The sequence below is a fragment of the Microtus pennsylvanicus genome, chromosome 12 (genome assembly GCF_037038515.1).
Source record: "Microtus pennsylvanicus isolate mMicPen1 chromosome 12, mMicPen1.hap1, whole genome shotgun sequence".
Taxonomy (NCBI): domain Eukaryota; kingdom Metazoa; phylum Chordata; class Mammalia; order Rodentia; family Cricetidae; genus Microtus; species Microtus pennsylvanicus.
The window spans coordinates 33,459,366-33,476,932 of record NC_134590.1 but is presented as its reverse complement, the minus strand read 5'-3'; the positions used below and the strand labels follow the sequence as shown (position 1 = coordinate 33,476,932).

Genomic DNA, 17,567 nt, shown 5'->3' with positions numbered 1-17,567 from the left:
TTTTGTCTCCTCCATCCTCAAATGTATGTGCTGAAGCCTTGACTCTCCCCACTGTGGTCTGCACATGGACATGGCCCTTTAAGGCGGTGATTAAAGTTAAATGAAGTGGCCTGCTATGGTCTGTGTCATCTTATATCGCCTCAAATTTCAGTTTTTTATTTCCCAAAAATGTGAGAAATACCTTTCTGTTGCTACCTAGTCTGTGATACTCTCTTATAGCAGCTCGAGAGAACTAATACAAACATTTTGCAAAAAAATTAGGAACTGACTGCAGAATGAAAGTGAACGGAGAGCCCTATGTTCAGAAAAACGTCTGGCCACAACAAGTAGATCTGGCCCATAAACACACCAGCGGTCCAGTTTCTAGACTTTGAAAGACAGCTGCAAAAACATTACATTCATAGGCCACTGATGGATCAAACGTTCCTCCAGCAAGATGCAGTGTCTGAGAGTGCATGCGTGGTTGTACGAGCTGGTGTGGCGATCACAAAGCCACTGCAACTTTAAAGGGGGGCATTGGGGCCACACGTAAACAAATAGGTGAGCCTAATAACACTACGCATTGAGAGCCTTGGGATATCATGTCTCAAAATATCTTGTTATGGATGAGGAGAGGTGGCCTCCTCCCGTGTTCTCTCTGACCCCAGCTATAGCAGCAATCTCAGCTCTTGTGTTCCAGAAGAATTCACACTGGGGGACAGGTGTAGCAAGCAAGGTGTCAGGGTTTATTTCAGCAGGTGAGAAAGCACAAGTGGGAAGTGCATTCTCTCCCCAGAAGGTGGCTCGGTTGAGTGAGAGGCACAGGGAGACTCTAGCCCTTGGACTAGGTGTCTTGGTTAATAGCATCTACTTCTCTTACCAGCAGTCTGTGTTAAGTTCCCAGTGCTGTGATAAATACCTTGACCCAAAGCCAATTGGGGACGAGGCAGGAACTGAAGCAGAAGTTGTAGAGGAACACTGCTTACGGGCTTGTTCCCCAGGGCTCGCTCAGTCAGTTTTCTTAAATTTTTAGGACTGTGGGCCAGGGTAGCAACTCCAGCCGGCTAGGCTCTCCCACATCAACCATCCATCAAGAAAATGCCCTACAGCCTTGTCTACAGACAAACTGATGGAGGCGTTTTCTCAAGCAACGTGCCTCCAAAGTCAGAAGCTTTTCTTTGGGCTGCCAACCAGCTCCCAAATGAAGACACAGAGACTTTTTAGCTATGAATGCTTGGTCTTAGGCTTGTCCCACCAGCTCTTTTAACTTAACTGAACCTGTTTCTATTTATCTACATTTTGCCTCAGGGCTTTTAACCTTTCTTTCATTCAGTATGTCCTACTTTCCTGCCATGTGTCTGTCTGTCTGGCCTCTTGTGTTTCCCTGGTATCTCTTTTTCTTTCTTCTCTTCGAGCCTAAATTCCTCCTCCTCCTTACTCTCCCTGCCCGAAGTCTCTCCTATACTTTCTCCCTCAATACTGGCCATTCAGCTTTTTTATTAAACCAATCAGTGTCTTAGGCAGGCAAGGTAGAAGAGCAACACATCTTTCCATAGTTAAACAAATATTCCACAACATCCCTCTTCCCAGATAACTCTATCATGTGTCAAGCTGATACGAAACTAGCCAGACACCACCCTTGGGACAGTCTGACATAATCTCCTTTCTGGAATAGGAAGAGGCTTTCTTAGAAGAGACCCTTTCACACATTTCAGTCTGTTAGAATTAAGTACGTTAGATATAAGAATTCACATAAAGTTGAGACGTTCTCTAGGGAAAAGGGCAATGATGTCATGTACCTGCTCCAGGTCAGGGGGTGGGGCTCCTTGCAAGGGATCCGAGGTCCACTGAGACTGGCTTTGTTGTTTTTCCAACAGCCCTGTCCTTCTTGAATCTGTTCAGATTAACTATCTCATGACCAAAGTCCCTGTCTTCAGTGTCCCCAGATCAGGGTTTTACCACACCTTTAATTCATCTTATTAAAACACACTGGCCTGTTAGAAGGTTCCAGGATTTAAAATTGGAGTGGGGTGAATTACCGATATTGATGGCAGTTTCTTGCTTGTCCCCAGTCAGGATCCATATTTTGATGTCAGCTTTCATGAGAGTTTCTATAGTTTCAGGCACCTGGTCTTGTAATTTATCCTCGATGGCTGTAGCTCCAAGTAGCTGAAGATTCTGGGGGAAAAAGTGTTACAGATTTGAAGGGGAAAACTACTTTATTGGTTAAGAACAAAATGTGAAATATGTTCAAATTAGAGACAAAGGTAACTCAAGGATTTGGGCATAAATCCCAGCTATCCTGTTGTTTTCTTTCTTAAGGATCCTTGACTTTAATCCAGTTGTTTTTGGCTGAGAATGACATTCCCTGAAGCAGGATTACCTTAACTCTTTCTAAAGTAAGGATCTGATTCATAAAATGAAAACAAACCTGACCCCCACTCCCAAAATGAGGGGCACTAAAAAGTCGGCTAAAAAGGAGTAGGTGGCTACTGGAAACAGATCAGGGAGAAACGATCTTGACCTGTTTAAAAAGAGATTAAATTTCACTTTGATGCAGTGTCAGGAAACACACACCAACAGAACCGAACATGATGAGGAGGTGGGAACAATAAGCTGAGCGACAGCGTGAGTCTCTAAGAAAACCCAGTTTGAGTGTTTTCCTCGTGGCTTTAGATTTGTGTGCTGGAAGGTGAGATCATCACAGGACTCTAGTGTATTGGGTGCGATCTTTCCCATAAAAGCTAATATAGTGAATTTATTCATACCTCAGGGATGCTGCGAGTTTTGATTCTGAAATACCACAATTGTGGTGGTTTGAAAGAAAATGGCCCCCAAAGGGAGTGGCACTGTTAGGAGGTATAGCCTGTTGGAGTATTTAGGGTCTTGTTGGAGGAAGTGTGTCACTGTATTGGAGGTGGGCTTTGAGGACTCATATATGTTCAAGCCATGCCTAGTGAGACAAACCACTTCCTGTTGCTTGCAAGTCACGATGTAGGACACTTGGCTCCTCCTCCAGCACCATGTCTGCCTGCACACCACCATGTCTCATTATGCTAATAATGGACTAAACCTCTGAAGATGTAAGCCACCGCAATTAAAGGTATTTCCTTTATAAGACTTGCTGTCGTCGTGGTGTCTCTTCACGGCAACTTTTTGTTTTCTTTCAGTAAATATATCTTATGCCTATACTACACTATATCTATCATCTATCTATCTATCTATCTATCTATCTATCTATCTATCTATCTATCTATCTATCTATGTATACTATATAGTATGTAATGCCATCATGTATGAAAAAACAATGCAAGTATTTTAATTCAAAATGCTTTATTGCTAAAAATGTTAATGGTCACCCGAGCCTTCAGGATCAACATGTTTTTGCCAGGGAAGCATCTGGCCTTGATTGATGCTGATAGCTCTTGACACGTCAGCTGAGGAGGCTTGCCAATTAAAATAAGACAATGAGATCTGCCACGTGGTCAATTCATTCCAGGCACTGTTTTCTCGGCAGCATGCAATGCTGTTTGACAGCCTTTTATCCACAGTAGAACTTTTTCAAAGTTGGACTCAGTCATCTCAAACCTTGCCACTGTCTTCCCAAACAAGTTTCTAGAACATTCTAAATCTTCTGCTATTATTTCAACAATTTTCATAGCATCCTCCTTGGATCCCACTGCAAGAAAGCAGTTTTGCTTTGTTTACTTGTGTTTTTTCCCCCTCATCCATTAAAATTTTATCATATGACTACAGAAATTTATTTGCAGCCTCTAGTTCTTTTGCTATGCCCACCTCATATGCAGTTACTCCCTTCCCGGAAGTCTTGAATCCCTGAGAGGAATCTCTGAAGGCTGGAACCACCCTTCTCCATGGTCCTTTAATGTGTTGTTATTTTTCCCTCATCCAGTGAATTGGATCTAGGCATCTAGGATGGTGAATTGTTTCTGAAAGGCTTTCAATTTACCCAGATCCATCAGAGAATCACTACTACACCCACATCCTTTACAGAAAGTATTTCTTGAGTAATAAGCCTTAAAAGCCGTTCTTGCTCTTTGATTTGTGGGCTGCAGAGTGAATGTCGTGCTGGCAGGCATGAAAACATTAATCTTCTTATGTTTATAAATCTGTTAAAATCATTGGCTGACCAGGTGCACTGTCAATGAGTAATAATATTTTAAATTATTTTTTCCCCAAGCTGTATGCCTCGGTAATGGGTATCAAATGTCCAGCACGCCATGTTATAAACAGATATGTCACCCAGGCTTTGCTGTCCAATATACAGGACATAGGCAGAGGAGATTCACTGCAGTATAACCCTCGAAGGCCCAAAGACTTCCAGAATGGCAAATGAGTACTGGTCTACCTTAGCTACCAGCTGTATTGTCCCAATTTGTCCCTTAGAAGTCCGGCACTGATTTCTACTCTCTAGCTATGAATGCTTTGGGTGGCTTCTTTTTCTGATTAGAAGCTCGCTTGATCCTCACTGAAAATCTGTTTGCTGATATAGAAGTCTTCATCAACTATCTCCACTAGACCTTCTGGATACCTTGTTGCAGCTCCTGCATCAGCAATTGCTGAAGGACTTGGAACTTCCATGTATGGAGATGGCCTTTTCATTTAAAGCACTTGAGCCAACCTGTTGGCTTTGAACTACACTCCTCACCCCTATCTGCCTTCACAGAATTGAAGAGGTTAAGAGCTGTGTTTTGAGAGTGAGAATTCTGTCACAGACCCACCCATGCCAAGAGCTTGCTTTGAATTAGGCTTTGGCTCAGAGGAATGCTTTAGCAGGTTTGATCTCCTAACAAACCACAAAGACGGTCTCCACATCACTGTCAGGATATTGTTTTGCTTTTGTATCATTCATGTGTTCATTGGAACTGGACTTTAACTTCCTTTAAGAATGATAGTCACAACTAGGCTACTTGGTGAGAAAGACCAACTTTCAGTCTTTCTTGGCTTTAGATATACTTTCCTTGTTTAGTTTAATAGTCTCCAGATTTTGATTTAAAATGAGAGACACCCAACCCTTCCTTTTGCTTAAGTATTTGGATGTGACAGCAGAGTGAATCTACTTCCAATATTTGTAGCTCAGAGAATAAGGGCCATGGAGAGGGAGGGAGATAGAGGAATGGCTGGCTAATGGAGCCATGAGAACACACACGTTTATTAAGCTTATGGTGTTTCAAAACAAGTACAACAGTGAAGGGTTACTGAATACAGATTATCATAAGAAATGCAATAATCAAGACAGGTCTGGTTATTATGCAACATCGCAAGAACTACCAAGACTTAACAGTAAGACATGTTGTGAGCACATGCCAGACTTGCAGGTAGTTTATGCCTACATCAGCCCGGGATGCTTCTAGCGGAAACTCTAAAAATGACTTAGGAGAAGGTTTGGTTTTCCTTCCATAAGTAGGCGTGAGGTAGGTAGTGACTGGGAATTCAACCACATCTCCACATTCAACTCCACAATTCATTTCCTAATGTCTCAGAGTGGTTGCCCTGGGAACAACTGAAATGGCAATTCTGAAGGCAAGAACAAGGAGTCAACAGCAAATCTATCTGCTTCTCATTTGGAAAACAACTGTTTCTCCACACTCCAACATATTTCCAAACAAAACCAGTTGGCCAGTCTATGTTATAAGGCTGTCACCAATTATGCATTTAGTTTTTCTAGCCTCCATGGTGGATATGCCAAGGCAGACGGATGGGTGGGACTGAGTGCTAAATTATCTCGTCCATAGCCTCTTCTACAAGGGACACACCGAGGGCCAAGTGTATGAAAGGTGCTTGCATGGTATGTTTATAGCTATAGCTCCTCACCTTCCTCAGTGCCTCCTCTAGTGACACCTGACTCATACAACGAAGCCAAACTCAAAGTTACTGCTTCTTTTCCCTTTCTGCTCAGAGTTCAGCTAACTCTTACATGTTTTCACGTACCATACAGATTGAACACGTACCATGGAAGAACCTGAAATGACATGCAACCTGCATGTGTTTGAGCACCAACAAGATACCACAAGTGAGAAGGAATACATAACCTCAGGTAACAGGTGGCAGTCAAAGTGTAGGTACAACAAGATGCGGACAGTTATAACACAAATTACTTTCAGACTTGTAAGTGAGGGGTATATGGAAGAAATGAAGTCCATATTTAGATTTGGGTCTCATTTCTGAAGAATCTTATTATGTAGACAAAGTTCCAAACCTGGGAAGAAAACCAAACCAAACCAAACCAAACGAACAACAACAAGAACTAACTCTGAAACACTTTTGGTCCCGAGCATGTCTGACTATGTTACAATCAGGTGTTAGAATGTGGGACTCTGGAAGGATTGCTGAAATACAGGATCACATCATTTATCTTTGCATCCAAATGACATTGAGAGTAAGCACTGGGTATGTTCCCTAAGTGACAAGACAGAATCCAAACCCAAATGTTCCAAAATATTGCTACCGTTGAGACCTCTTTATTGTCAGTATGTTCCAAGTCCCCTGAACAGCTATCAGACACACCTGGTATGTGACATTTAGTATATGACACAAAAAGAATTCTTTTTTTTTTAAAAAAAGAAGACAGTATTATTTTATTATCTCTAATAGGAAGCAGATTTGAAATCTATCATACCCTGATGAATAATTATCACTGAGGTCAAAGAGAAGAGGCAGGAAGGCTCACTGTCAGCGAGGCAGCATCAGTGTTGCCGTATCCCAACGTGCGCACAGTGCCTCCATCAGCTCTTGCATCTACTTTAAGGCATTTGCAGTTACATCATTCCGGCTCACATCCTCTCGAGGATAAAGACAGAGCTCTGTTCAAATTTTAAATTTTCTATGGGGGCTTGATAAGGTCTTTTAATAATCACAGAGATTGTTCAGAGACAAAGCCTTGAAAGTTTCTAAACTAGAAAAAGATTACCTTTCGTAATGTGTTTCACAAAACACGGGGTAACTAGATAATTGGTGTGAGTTAAGATACGGGACACAGCCATGAGAACTGTATAAACATACACATTTGTGTAGTTCCCAGCTCTACTCTCGGGGGGAAAATGAGCTCAGAAAGTATATAGGTACAAATTACCACACACAAAGCTATAAAAATAAAATGACTTCACCAGAGAGATCATGAAGAAATCCTGTTTGAAAAAAGGCAAGAGTCTGGTTTTATACGGCAAAGGAAAACATTTTAACCTAGGCACAAAAAATATAAAGAAGCAGAGATGTAGGGCCAGTCAGGTATGTGGGGAAAGGTGATGAGCAGGCCAGCATGCGGAAGGTGGCTCTTCTCACAGGAGTTTCTACAGGTGTCATGACCAGTTCTGAGTCTTCAGCAAAACGACAGTGGTCCTAACCCAGGTGTGAAGACACACTACACCCCAGAGGCTGCTGTGTCCCTTTATCCTGAGTGCCCTGAGCACGGCAATCTCCACCGTGAGTGGAGGGCTCTGCAGACGCCTTTCCTTCCTCTCAGCATTCATTGTGAGATTAGGATCTTGACTGATAGGCTGTTTTGCTTTCGGAAATTAATATCTTTAGCTACACAGCCGTCATTAGAACAGAAAAGATGTGAACTTTGCGTGCTTTTCCTGATCGTGGCACCAAAGTGTTCAGGCGGTAATCAATTTCATCCCAAATATGTATTACCTTACACAGATGGCCATTAATGGCCACTGTGGGAATTACATATTCAGAATGTGTTGAAACACCAGGAAATTCCCATGGTATTCATGGAATGGAAAAAAAAAAGCCTAAACGCTAATTTTCCTTTCAAAATGTCACCATGCCAAAAGTTAGAAAGGGCCAGGTTGATGACTCTTTGACATAATGCGCATTTAGTTATCACAGAAAAGTCGTGAAATAATACTTAATTACCCACAAAAGCCCTCAAAAATCTCATTTTTTCTTTAGATGTTTCTAAAGTATGTAGTCTCTCTTTTTTTTTAAAAGGAGATAAATGCAAAATTTCTACCTCAGTGAAAGTAAAAACTTTCATATAGAATCTTTAAAAACTCCAAGTATATTTCGGTAACACATATTAAGGTGGATATAGAAACATTGTTTTTCCCCTCAATGTATGTATACTTTACTAAGTAACAGGCCTCCAATGTGACCTGCATTTTCATATTAGCAAGTAGGTCATCAGTGCTTAGATACCGTATTTGTGTTATGTTTTCGAATGAGAACAATACAATAATCACACTCATGTCAACACGCACTTCTGAATGCAGCACGGTCTGTTTGGGCATCCGTTTCTCTGAAGACAAAGATTCAATACTGATATGCAGAGCTTTACCCCTGGAGGAAATACAAACATAACCAAGCAAGACACAGGAGCCCCAGTGTCAGCGTGAAAGAGGCTGATGGTAGGACAGCGAGGATGGAGAAGCACCCAGCATGGCCAAAGCACAGAGAAGGCTACAGATCCCGGTAAATGGTTCCCATTTGTGATCGGGAGTTATTGACTTCAGGGGATCAAATACACTACCTGGATTCAGAGAGGAGCAGGTGAGCCATGACATCAGGAGGAGAGCAACAGAGCAACATGCCCAGAGGAGCCAAGCGGGATGGAATCCGACTTGACATCAGTCCCTTAAACACTTGCCTGGAGCAGTACTCTGCTCCTGAAGATGCTTTCCTGCCCCGTTCCCAGTCATCCTGGTAGGTGAATCACGCCTGATTCCCTCTTACACATGTAGATCCGGTTTCACCGTTAGGGATTAGCTGCTGTGCACAGGCACACTCGTGTCCGCTTTCACTCATTCATCCACTCTTCATTCATTCATTCACTCATGACACCACGCAGGGAGATCAGAGCAAGATATCGGGAATACAATTGTGAGTTCCTTCCATCGAGGAATTGTAATTTTTCAAGCAAGCCAGCCTGGTGGCTCATGACTGTAATCTCAGCACTCAGCACACCAAGGCAGAAGGACCTGCTGTGGATCTGAGACTAGGTGGGGCTAATGTAGGGAGTTTGAGAGTGAGATCCTATCTCAAAATGGGGGGAAAAAAACTTATCGGAAATGCCTGTTTCCCTTAACCTCTGCCTGCCTCGCTCTCACCTTGGCAGGCATTAGAACCTCTAGGGGTGCAGTGGCACACCCTGGGCTTCACACATAGGATTTCTCATTGATGGGGCTCGTGGGAGGCCTGGGGATGTGCAGTTCCCCATAGTGTTGCTGGTTTGAGGACCTCATTGTAAAAACTGCTGGAACTCTCTATGGAGACAAGCCTGGCTGCCAGCTCAGTGATCCACCCGCTTTCTAAGTGCAGGATTAAAGGTGTGAGCCATCAGATAGAACTTGATTTCGTCTCTCTGAAAGGACATTTTGACTATTGAAAAATCTATTATATGACTATCTATAAAAACATCAACAATAAAACCTCCACTAAGGTTGAAAAAAAAATCTGCTGGTCAGAGCCAGATTGCCAACCTGCTTTTCTCTAAACAATAATAAATAGTTCGGGGTTTGAAGGGTCACAATTCTTTGCAGCAACATAACTCTATCATGATAGCATAAAAAGTGCCAAAGACAGTACGTAAACAAATGGAGAGAAATGGGCAGAGGGTAGGTGCGGCCGTTGATCTGGCATTAGCAGATCTGTGGATATAGAAGGCTTGCAGTGGCCCCTCTCTACACCCGAGTCTTCTTGGTTGAATACGCTGGCTGTTTGCTTGTTTAGCATCTGCCTTTCTCCTAGGCCTAGCTTCAGGTCTTCCATTCCCAGGTTCTTCCCCCTTTGTGCAATCCTAAACTCCAGGAAAGGCTTCTTAACTACAATATAGAGTTACCACCAGAGAAACATTGTGTCACATTACAGGAATGCTATGTTTGGGGACTGAGGAGATGGCTCCCTGATAAAGTGCTTGCTAGGCAGGCAGGAGGACCTGAGCTGGACCCCCAGAATCCATGTCAAAAACTAAAACTACAAAAGAGTTGGGTGAAGATGCGTGTTTCTAATCCCAGTGCTTGGGGAGGTAGAGGCAAGAGGATCCTTGGGGCTTATTGGCCAGCCAGTCTAGCCCAATCAAGTAAGTTCCAAGCTAGTGAGAGACCATGTGAGGAAAAACATCCAAGACTGTCCTCTGCCGTCCACACATACATCCTTGATTACACGCACACACACACACACACACACACACACACACACTGGTGTGTTTAGCACTCTGTACTTACAAATGATCATAATTGATGATCACAGGAAAGAAGTACCAGCCTAGCATGGCTACTCCAAAAGCAAAATAATAAAACAAACTCTATATGACATAAGCTTGAATTCCTTTAACCCTAAACACTGAACTAAGAGTTAGGAAAACAGCCAGGAGACGTGAAGAAACAAAAGGGATGCTAATTACAGGTTACACATGCAAAGACAGAGCCACGAGGAAGCAGATCTTGTTTGAGAAGCTGTCATTTACCCAGTACAAGAACAATACATGCAATGTAGCGGGGTGGGGAGGAATATGAGACTAGAGGCCCCAGGGAAGGAAGGCTGAAGGGCCCATGTGTTATGGTAATGACAAAGCCAAAAGGGTATGTGGGGAAGAATTTTCAGTAAGGGAGACACGAGATCAGTTCTGCATTCTAGAAAGTTCACAAGTGGCCAGCCTGGCACTGAAGCTTGGTGACTCAGGGGTCAGTTAAGAGGCCACTGTTTTTCAGTTTTAACTGCAGTCATCCTGGGATCTGGATGTGGCTGGAATGCTCAGAGCTATACCACAAACTGCTTCTCAGGGCCAGCCAGGCTTTTCTGTGTTCTGTACTATGCAGAAGCAGGGGCTTCTGGGAATTTGCTTCTCAGCATCCGTTAGCACGCCATGTTGCAGTTTCATTTACAAAGGAGCTCCTAGTCTTTCCCTTTTAGTGTAAGCTGGGCTACAGGACTAAAACCAAGGACATGAGTTCACTGGAACGACTTGCTGGCTGCTTCTGGAGACATCATGCAACTGGTTAATTCTTCCAAGGCCAAGAAAAAGGCTTTAACTTGATTTTTTTTTCTGAACAGAAATCACATTTGAACTCATAAAACTAAGAACTTAGCAAATAAGACCAGAACTTCACACACCCAGCTGAAAAGACTCAAACTTTGAGAAGCAATTGGGTGTAGCTCTCCAAAACAACTCATCTATCTTATCTGGGTCAGAAGATAGTGATGCCCAGTGTTGAAGGAAAGTCTACCATGGAGTGCTTTTAAAAAGGGAGCTGTCATACCAGAAACGGGGAGCATGTGACCAGAAATGACAGGAAATCATGAGCATTCGAACTAAGATCATAAGTTGAAGGGAAAATCATGAAAATCGTATGTTATCTATCTATCTATCTATCTATCTATCTATCTATCTATCTATCTATCTATCTATCTATCTATCTACCTATCTATTTTAAGAGTAGGGGTTCCATCCATCCATCCATCCATCCATCCATCCATCCATCCATCCATCCACCCATCCACCTATCTATCTATTTTAAGAGTATACCACAGAGTAGGGGATCCATCCATCCATCCACCTATCTATCTATTTTAAGAGTATACCACAAAGAGTAGGGGCTGCCTCATTTGCTAAGTGGAAAACTCCCGAGTAAGTTGATGTCCAGTCCTTCCCCAATGCTGGGCTAATGACTATGCAACTGCCACTTGATTATGTTTGATTTTCAAGTCTCCAATATTTTTACACACTCTGTTTTCTTCTAAACTGAGTTGGCAGTCTAATTTATGGACTCTTAACATGAGACTGGAATTAAGACAGAACTTTGTTTTCAATCCCTGTTCTGCTGACTAACATGGATCTATGTCCTGTATCAAGTAACTTAAATGACCCGGGAATCTACTTTCTCAACAGCAAGAAAGAGAGTAAAATTACGGGTTTAATAGGATTCTTCTGGGGGGAATGAAATTAGATAGATCATCCCAAACTGTTTTTGTATAGTATATTAGGAAAAAATCTTGAGTAACATACTTGCTCATAATATTAAAAATTATATGCATGGTGAATTATAAAAAAGATGAGATGAATGTAGTCAGAAGTTCCAACATTTTCCTGACCATCCTAATGGACAATCATCTTGTACATCCACTCTAGGGAGCTCTAGACAACTCAGGGTATCACGGAGTTGGGGTTAGGGGTGCTGTAGCCTGACTGGCACGTGTGAAAACGCTGGGAGTTCGATCCCTGACCCTGAGGGGGGAAAAATCAGGCAAAGAGTAGAAGATTTGAAGCTTAGTAACTGTTAGAAAAGGGCAGGGTTGACAGGCAGATGGGCTGCCAAGCTGCAAATGTTCTCAAGCAAATAGTAAAACAGGAAACTACTGGAATTCTAAATCCCATGGTCACTAGGACATCACATAAACTTTCATCTAGCTGTTAGGGCAAATGAAAGTGGCGTTTGCAGCCACCAAGAATAGACGTGGTAGTTTTATCTGGAGAGGCATTCCATTGTAATTCAAAAGTCTCTGTGAACCTGGCAGCCGGCAGCGCTCAAGAAAAACTCCTGTTTTCTATTAAGTTCGCTGTTTCTCTAGGAATTCTCGAAGGCACTTCTGGCTACACGCTGCCAAGGGCACAAGGCTGTTGGAATCAGTCACATGAATGTCACGGTTGGTCTACATTGTACCACATTAAGGCAATCTATAAATATCCTCAAAATATCAACTACATTTTTCGGGAGAAAATAAAGGCAATAAGGAAAACAATATCAATAAAAGATCATGACTTTGATATTCCATCATAATACCTTGTCTCCGTGCCTGGGCTCTAAACCTTGTTTAGAATTACATTCTCTCTCTCTCTCTCTCTCTCTCTCTCTCTCTCTCTCTCTCTCTCTCTCTCTCTCTCTCTCTCTCTCTCTCTCAGTGTGCTCTTCCTCTCCAGTTACTACACGGGAAGCAGAGGTTTTTAATCCACTCCCATTGCAACGCTTCAGAGTCCATCACATATCAGAGACCAAGTATTTGCCGCTGAGTGTCTTTAACCATCTTCTCCTTATGTCTCTATATAAGTAACATGGAAAAATCAAAAAAAACAAAAAACAAAAAAACCACCCCCCCCCAAAAAAACGAACGAGCCTATATTTCTAAAGAAAGAATGACAAAAGTTCCCTGCTCCTTTCCTAACACACTCCTCTACTGATCCTTAGTGGTGGCACCACTGCTGCCCAGGTCACCAGTGCTTGGAGAGCACACGTGAAATTATAACTAGGGGGCAGGTTTTCATTAGGAAAGCACTTAGTAGGCGCTAGTTTCTGCATAATTTACTTAATTGAATAATTCATTTCTTCATCAAATATTTACTGAGTGATTAACACAGGCCAGGTATAGTCAAGCACTGGGGACGGGTGATGAGTATGGTAATTATGGCCACCGCCAGCGTGAAGCTTCAGTCTACTGCATGATCTACATTAATCACAAAAGACAAGGCAGGGCAAGATGCTGCCCAAACTACAGCATTCTGATTTCACTCCCCAGCTCATAATGAAGGATCCCCTGGCTCAAATGTTCACTTTGAAGCATACATTCCCCAAGTCACGACTTGAAATAAAAAGATAAAACTTTTATTACCAGGGAAATACTGTGTTCTGTTAATTTTAAAGAACACACACACATATATAATATAGCAGCATCATATGAGGTTAAGGTAAAAGTAATTTATGTGTCTTAGAAATAGTAGAATAAAATGAAAGAGACAGATTACATTAAGAAGGCAAGAAACTTCATAGAGACAATCACCAATCAACTACAAAACCTTCTCGTTATTGTTACTTATAATTCTTCCTGAGCACATATAAATAAATTGGATCGAAGCTTAAGTTTGTTTTAAAGCAATCTGATTTTACACCATTGAGCGCACACCTGAAGCGGTTTCATAAGTGGCACGCTGAGTCTGAATATAGGGCCTGTCCTCCAAAGGAAAACAAAAGAGGTCAAGCTTGGCGTCTGCAGAATGAGACAACTGTAAATTCTCTCAGGCGGTGACGAAGAGAGAAGAGGAGGTGCTGCAGTCCACAAAGTGGGTCAAGAGCAGAGCGGGGGGGGGCTGCCAGGACTCCAGCCCCCCACATCTCAACCCTCTCAACTTCCAATTGTTGAGGAACTTGGCCTTCCCTATACTGTCACCTTTTGTCTTGTATTCAGTAACAAGGTACCAGTAAGCAGGTCTTGAAAGAAACCACAGTATTAGAATGATTATTCTGAAGAGGAATGCAAATGCTGGCACCCAAACAACACTGTCTTTGAACAATCATGAATAAATTTTACAGATAGATACTAAAATCCCAAATCTTCTGTAACAATAACTGTCAACAGAGAGGGCAGTGTCTGGGAACATATTTGAGCCTCCTATGTTCTGTTCCGTGTAGTGTGGTGTGGTCCTGGAGGGTAAATCTAGTGCATTCTAAGATATAGATGCTCCGGAAGAAATGTAACAGGGTCACAGCAAAGGATAAGTGTCAGTATTCTCTTGGATGTGGCCTATTTGTATCGACTTAATATCCATCCATCCATCCATCCATCCACTCATCCATCCATCCATCCACTCATCCATCGATCCATCGATCCATCCACTCATCCATCGATCCATCCATTAATCCATCCATCCATCCATCCATCCATCCATCCATCCATCCATCCACTAATCCATCCACTCATCCATCCACCCATCCACCCATCCATCCATCCACCCATCCATCCATCCATCCATCCATCCACCAACTCACCCACTCATCCATCTATCCATGTATCCATCTGTCCATCCATCCACCATCTTTTTGAAAAAGAGTCTCACTCTGTAGCCCCAGCTGGCGTGAGCTGTCTATGTAGACCAGGCTGGCCCCAAACTCACAGTGCTCCCCCTGCCTCTGCCTCCTGAGTGGTGGGATTAAGGCAATGCTACCACACCTAGCCACATATTTTTAAGCTTATGCAGGAGTTATAACCCCCCGAAGGAAAAAGGCTTTAATTGAGTTTTAAAAACCAAGTTACTAGTTTGGACAAATACTGGAGGGATATGAGACTTCACAGAGTTTATAACTGCAGCTTTAATGACGCTGTAAAAATGTCACTTGGTCCACCATACATGAAAACTATAGTTCTTTAGGAGAAGCTCTACAAATCTTTCCAATTTAGAATGTTTTCAATGTAACACGATTACTGTGTCCATGGCATCTTGCATCACTAATTTAAACATGCTCAGAAGTATCTTGCATGACACCGATGATCTGACCCTTTATAAAGCACGTTTCTAAAACAGCCGCGCACAGATGTAACATGATACGGTTTTCAGACTGTACCCAGTGGAGCCCAGAGTCCTGGGAAGCCCCTTGCGGACCACCATGAGCAAGGTGGAGGCAGAGGGGAGAACAGTAGGGGCTTCTCCCTGCCCTCAGGCTAACTGGAGCAGCATAGCTATCATCAATTGCATACCTTAGGATTGAGCCAGTGTTTTGTTTGGAAAACGAACTCTGCTCTAAAAAGAAAGAGAAAAGCAAAAACCACTCTCACAGTTTAGAAATGAACTGCCTTCGACTCTCAGTCCAATACCACCGTCTACATGCTAATGGATTCCAAACACAAAGGACCAGAGTGCACAATCAGTGTGTCTCAGCCAAAGAAGCTACGGCGGATGAAATAAACACCTAAGGAACTGGTGGCCTCTCTGTTCAAAGGGTCCCACTAGGCTGTTTGCAAGGGGGGCAGTAACCACAGCTTCTGAGTGTGAATCCAGCTGGTTTTAACAGAGAGGGGACATTCCGGCACACAGCAGAACCATCTTGCTCAGTCTCACACGCGTGGAAATCCTGCAGTCCTCAAGAGAATGGGACTGGCTGACACTTTCCAGAAAAAAGAACTCAGGCACCTGGACCCCTGTGTTATTTTTCCCCAACTTTGCCTAGCCCCCAAAGACTACTGTTGTCCTGTATCTGGCAAAACTATCTTTGGAGAGCCATTTCAGAAGCTTCCTTTAGACAGAGAGAGTGGTCCTTCCTCCAAGTTCCTCACCTAGGGAATCTGTGCAGAGCACGGTGGTGTCTAGAGGCCTCAGGGAGCTGTCCTCATTCGCTTAGCCACCCTGTGGTCTAGCTGCCTTGATCCTTCAGTGAATGTTAGTTAAATGAGAGCCTGAAGGAGAACCCCATGTTAGGAGTAGGAAAGCACATAAAACCCGCAGGCTGGCTGAGGACGGGACCCAGTCTCCCCACACGTCTGCATCTTAGATTTCTCAACATGCGGCTTATTACAAATGCTAAAACTCAGTTAGCTTTAAATTGCTTTTTCCCCCCATTCTTTTAAAAGGCAGTCTTAAGGAGGTTTCTGTATTTGTATACTATCCAAGTGTGTGTGGGAGGGAACAAGTTCCCAGGAAACTTAAATTTTAATATAACTCACGATCGCCATCTGCTGGACAAATATTGAATGTATATTCCAGTTAAAAGTGGATTTTTTTTTATCATAGGTGTGTGTCTCTAGGTGTCTTCCCCTTAAATAATAAATAATAAGCATAAAGGGGCATATAATATTCCTTAACTTATGTAATAAACCAGATACTAACCCTAAGGTAATTGCAGTGTATTTTGGAAACAGAAGACTATCTTGAGTTTTATATGTCAGAGAAAACCACTGCAGCTAGAACAAGATGTTCCCTAGTGTTACATAAAGGGAAGGGTTGTGGGGAGTGGAGTGGGGTGGGTGTGAGCGAAGGGGAACAAATCCTGGGAGGTCTTGGTGCTAGTTGCCTTCCAAACCAGGAAGTACCCAGTTTCACGGCAGAGAGGAAAAAACATCAGCCTCATCCACCTGCAGGCATGACCGGGTGGACTGCACCTCAGAGGCTCCCTTGATCCCATGCTGCACCCTGGGAGGGTGAGGGGAGACACTGAGGGAATCAGGTAACTGGGCAGTGACTAAGTGGCAAGGTCAAGCTAGAGCGAGGGCCCTTGAACACATCAGAGCACAGGGCTCTGGCTAATCCTCTCCTGAACTCTGTGACCTTGGTTCAGGGTCTTAGTCCCTCTGTCACCTAGATTTCTTCATCTGTAAGTAGGGACAATTAGCTCCTCAAGAGGATTAAGCATGTTAGCAGATGAAAGTGCTCCTACACCACTAGCGCACAGTAAGGACTACACAGAAAGCTTGCTGTCGTTCATTCAGGACACAGGAGTTCTTGCTGCCGTATCAGGCTATCTACCACCGTCAGCCCGAACAGACTTGATTTCTTTAAGCATAAAATCAAGGTATTTGACAGAAATGGCGAAGGACACAGCGGGTGCAGCCCAATGCAGCTCCAGTGCAGGAGAAGGCACCGGGTTCTCTACAAATCCTCAGAGCTGCATCATTTCATATTACACAAACATATCAATAATAAATGTACGTGTTGTGTCTGTGCTTGTATGTGTAGATCTCTGTGTGTGTGTGTCCATGTGCACGTATGTTCTCATGTATATGTGCCTGTATGTATGTCTCTGTATATGTGTCTGTGGGGGCACATGTCCCAAGTCTTTAGTGATACAGAAGCAGTGACATACACTGGTCAAGAGTTGCTAGAGTAGCCAAATCATGACACAAAACTGGGGACAGTGAAGATCTAT

The 17,567-nt window shown here is 43.1% G+C and overlaps 1 protein-coding gene across 6 annotated transcripts in view; it reads right to left on the bottom strand.

Annotated features, from left to right (window-relative positions):
- Atp8a1 (ATPase phospholipid transporting 8A1) overlaps positions 1-17,567 on the bottom strand; it is a 209,148-nt gene that overhangs the window by 85,835 nt on the left and 105,746 nt on the right. For all 6 annotated transcript variants that reach the window (XM_075943172.1, XM_075943171.1, XM_075943169.1 and 3 more), the window contains one exon: positions 2,019-2,157. In XM_075943172.1, the coding sequence (XP_075799287.1) occupies positions 2,019-2,157 (139 nt within the window). The remainder of the gene's footprint in view (positions 1-2,018; positions 2,158-17,567) is intronic.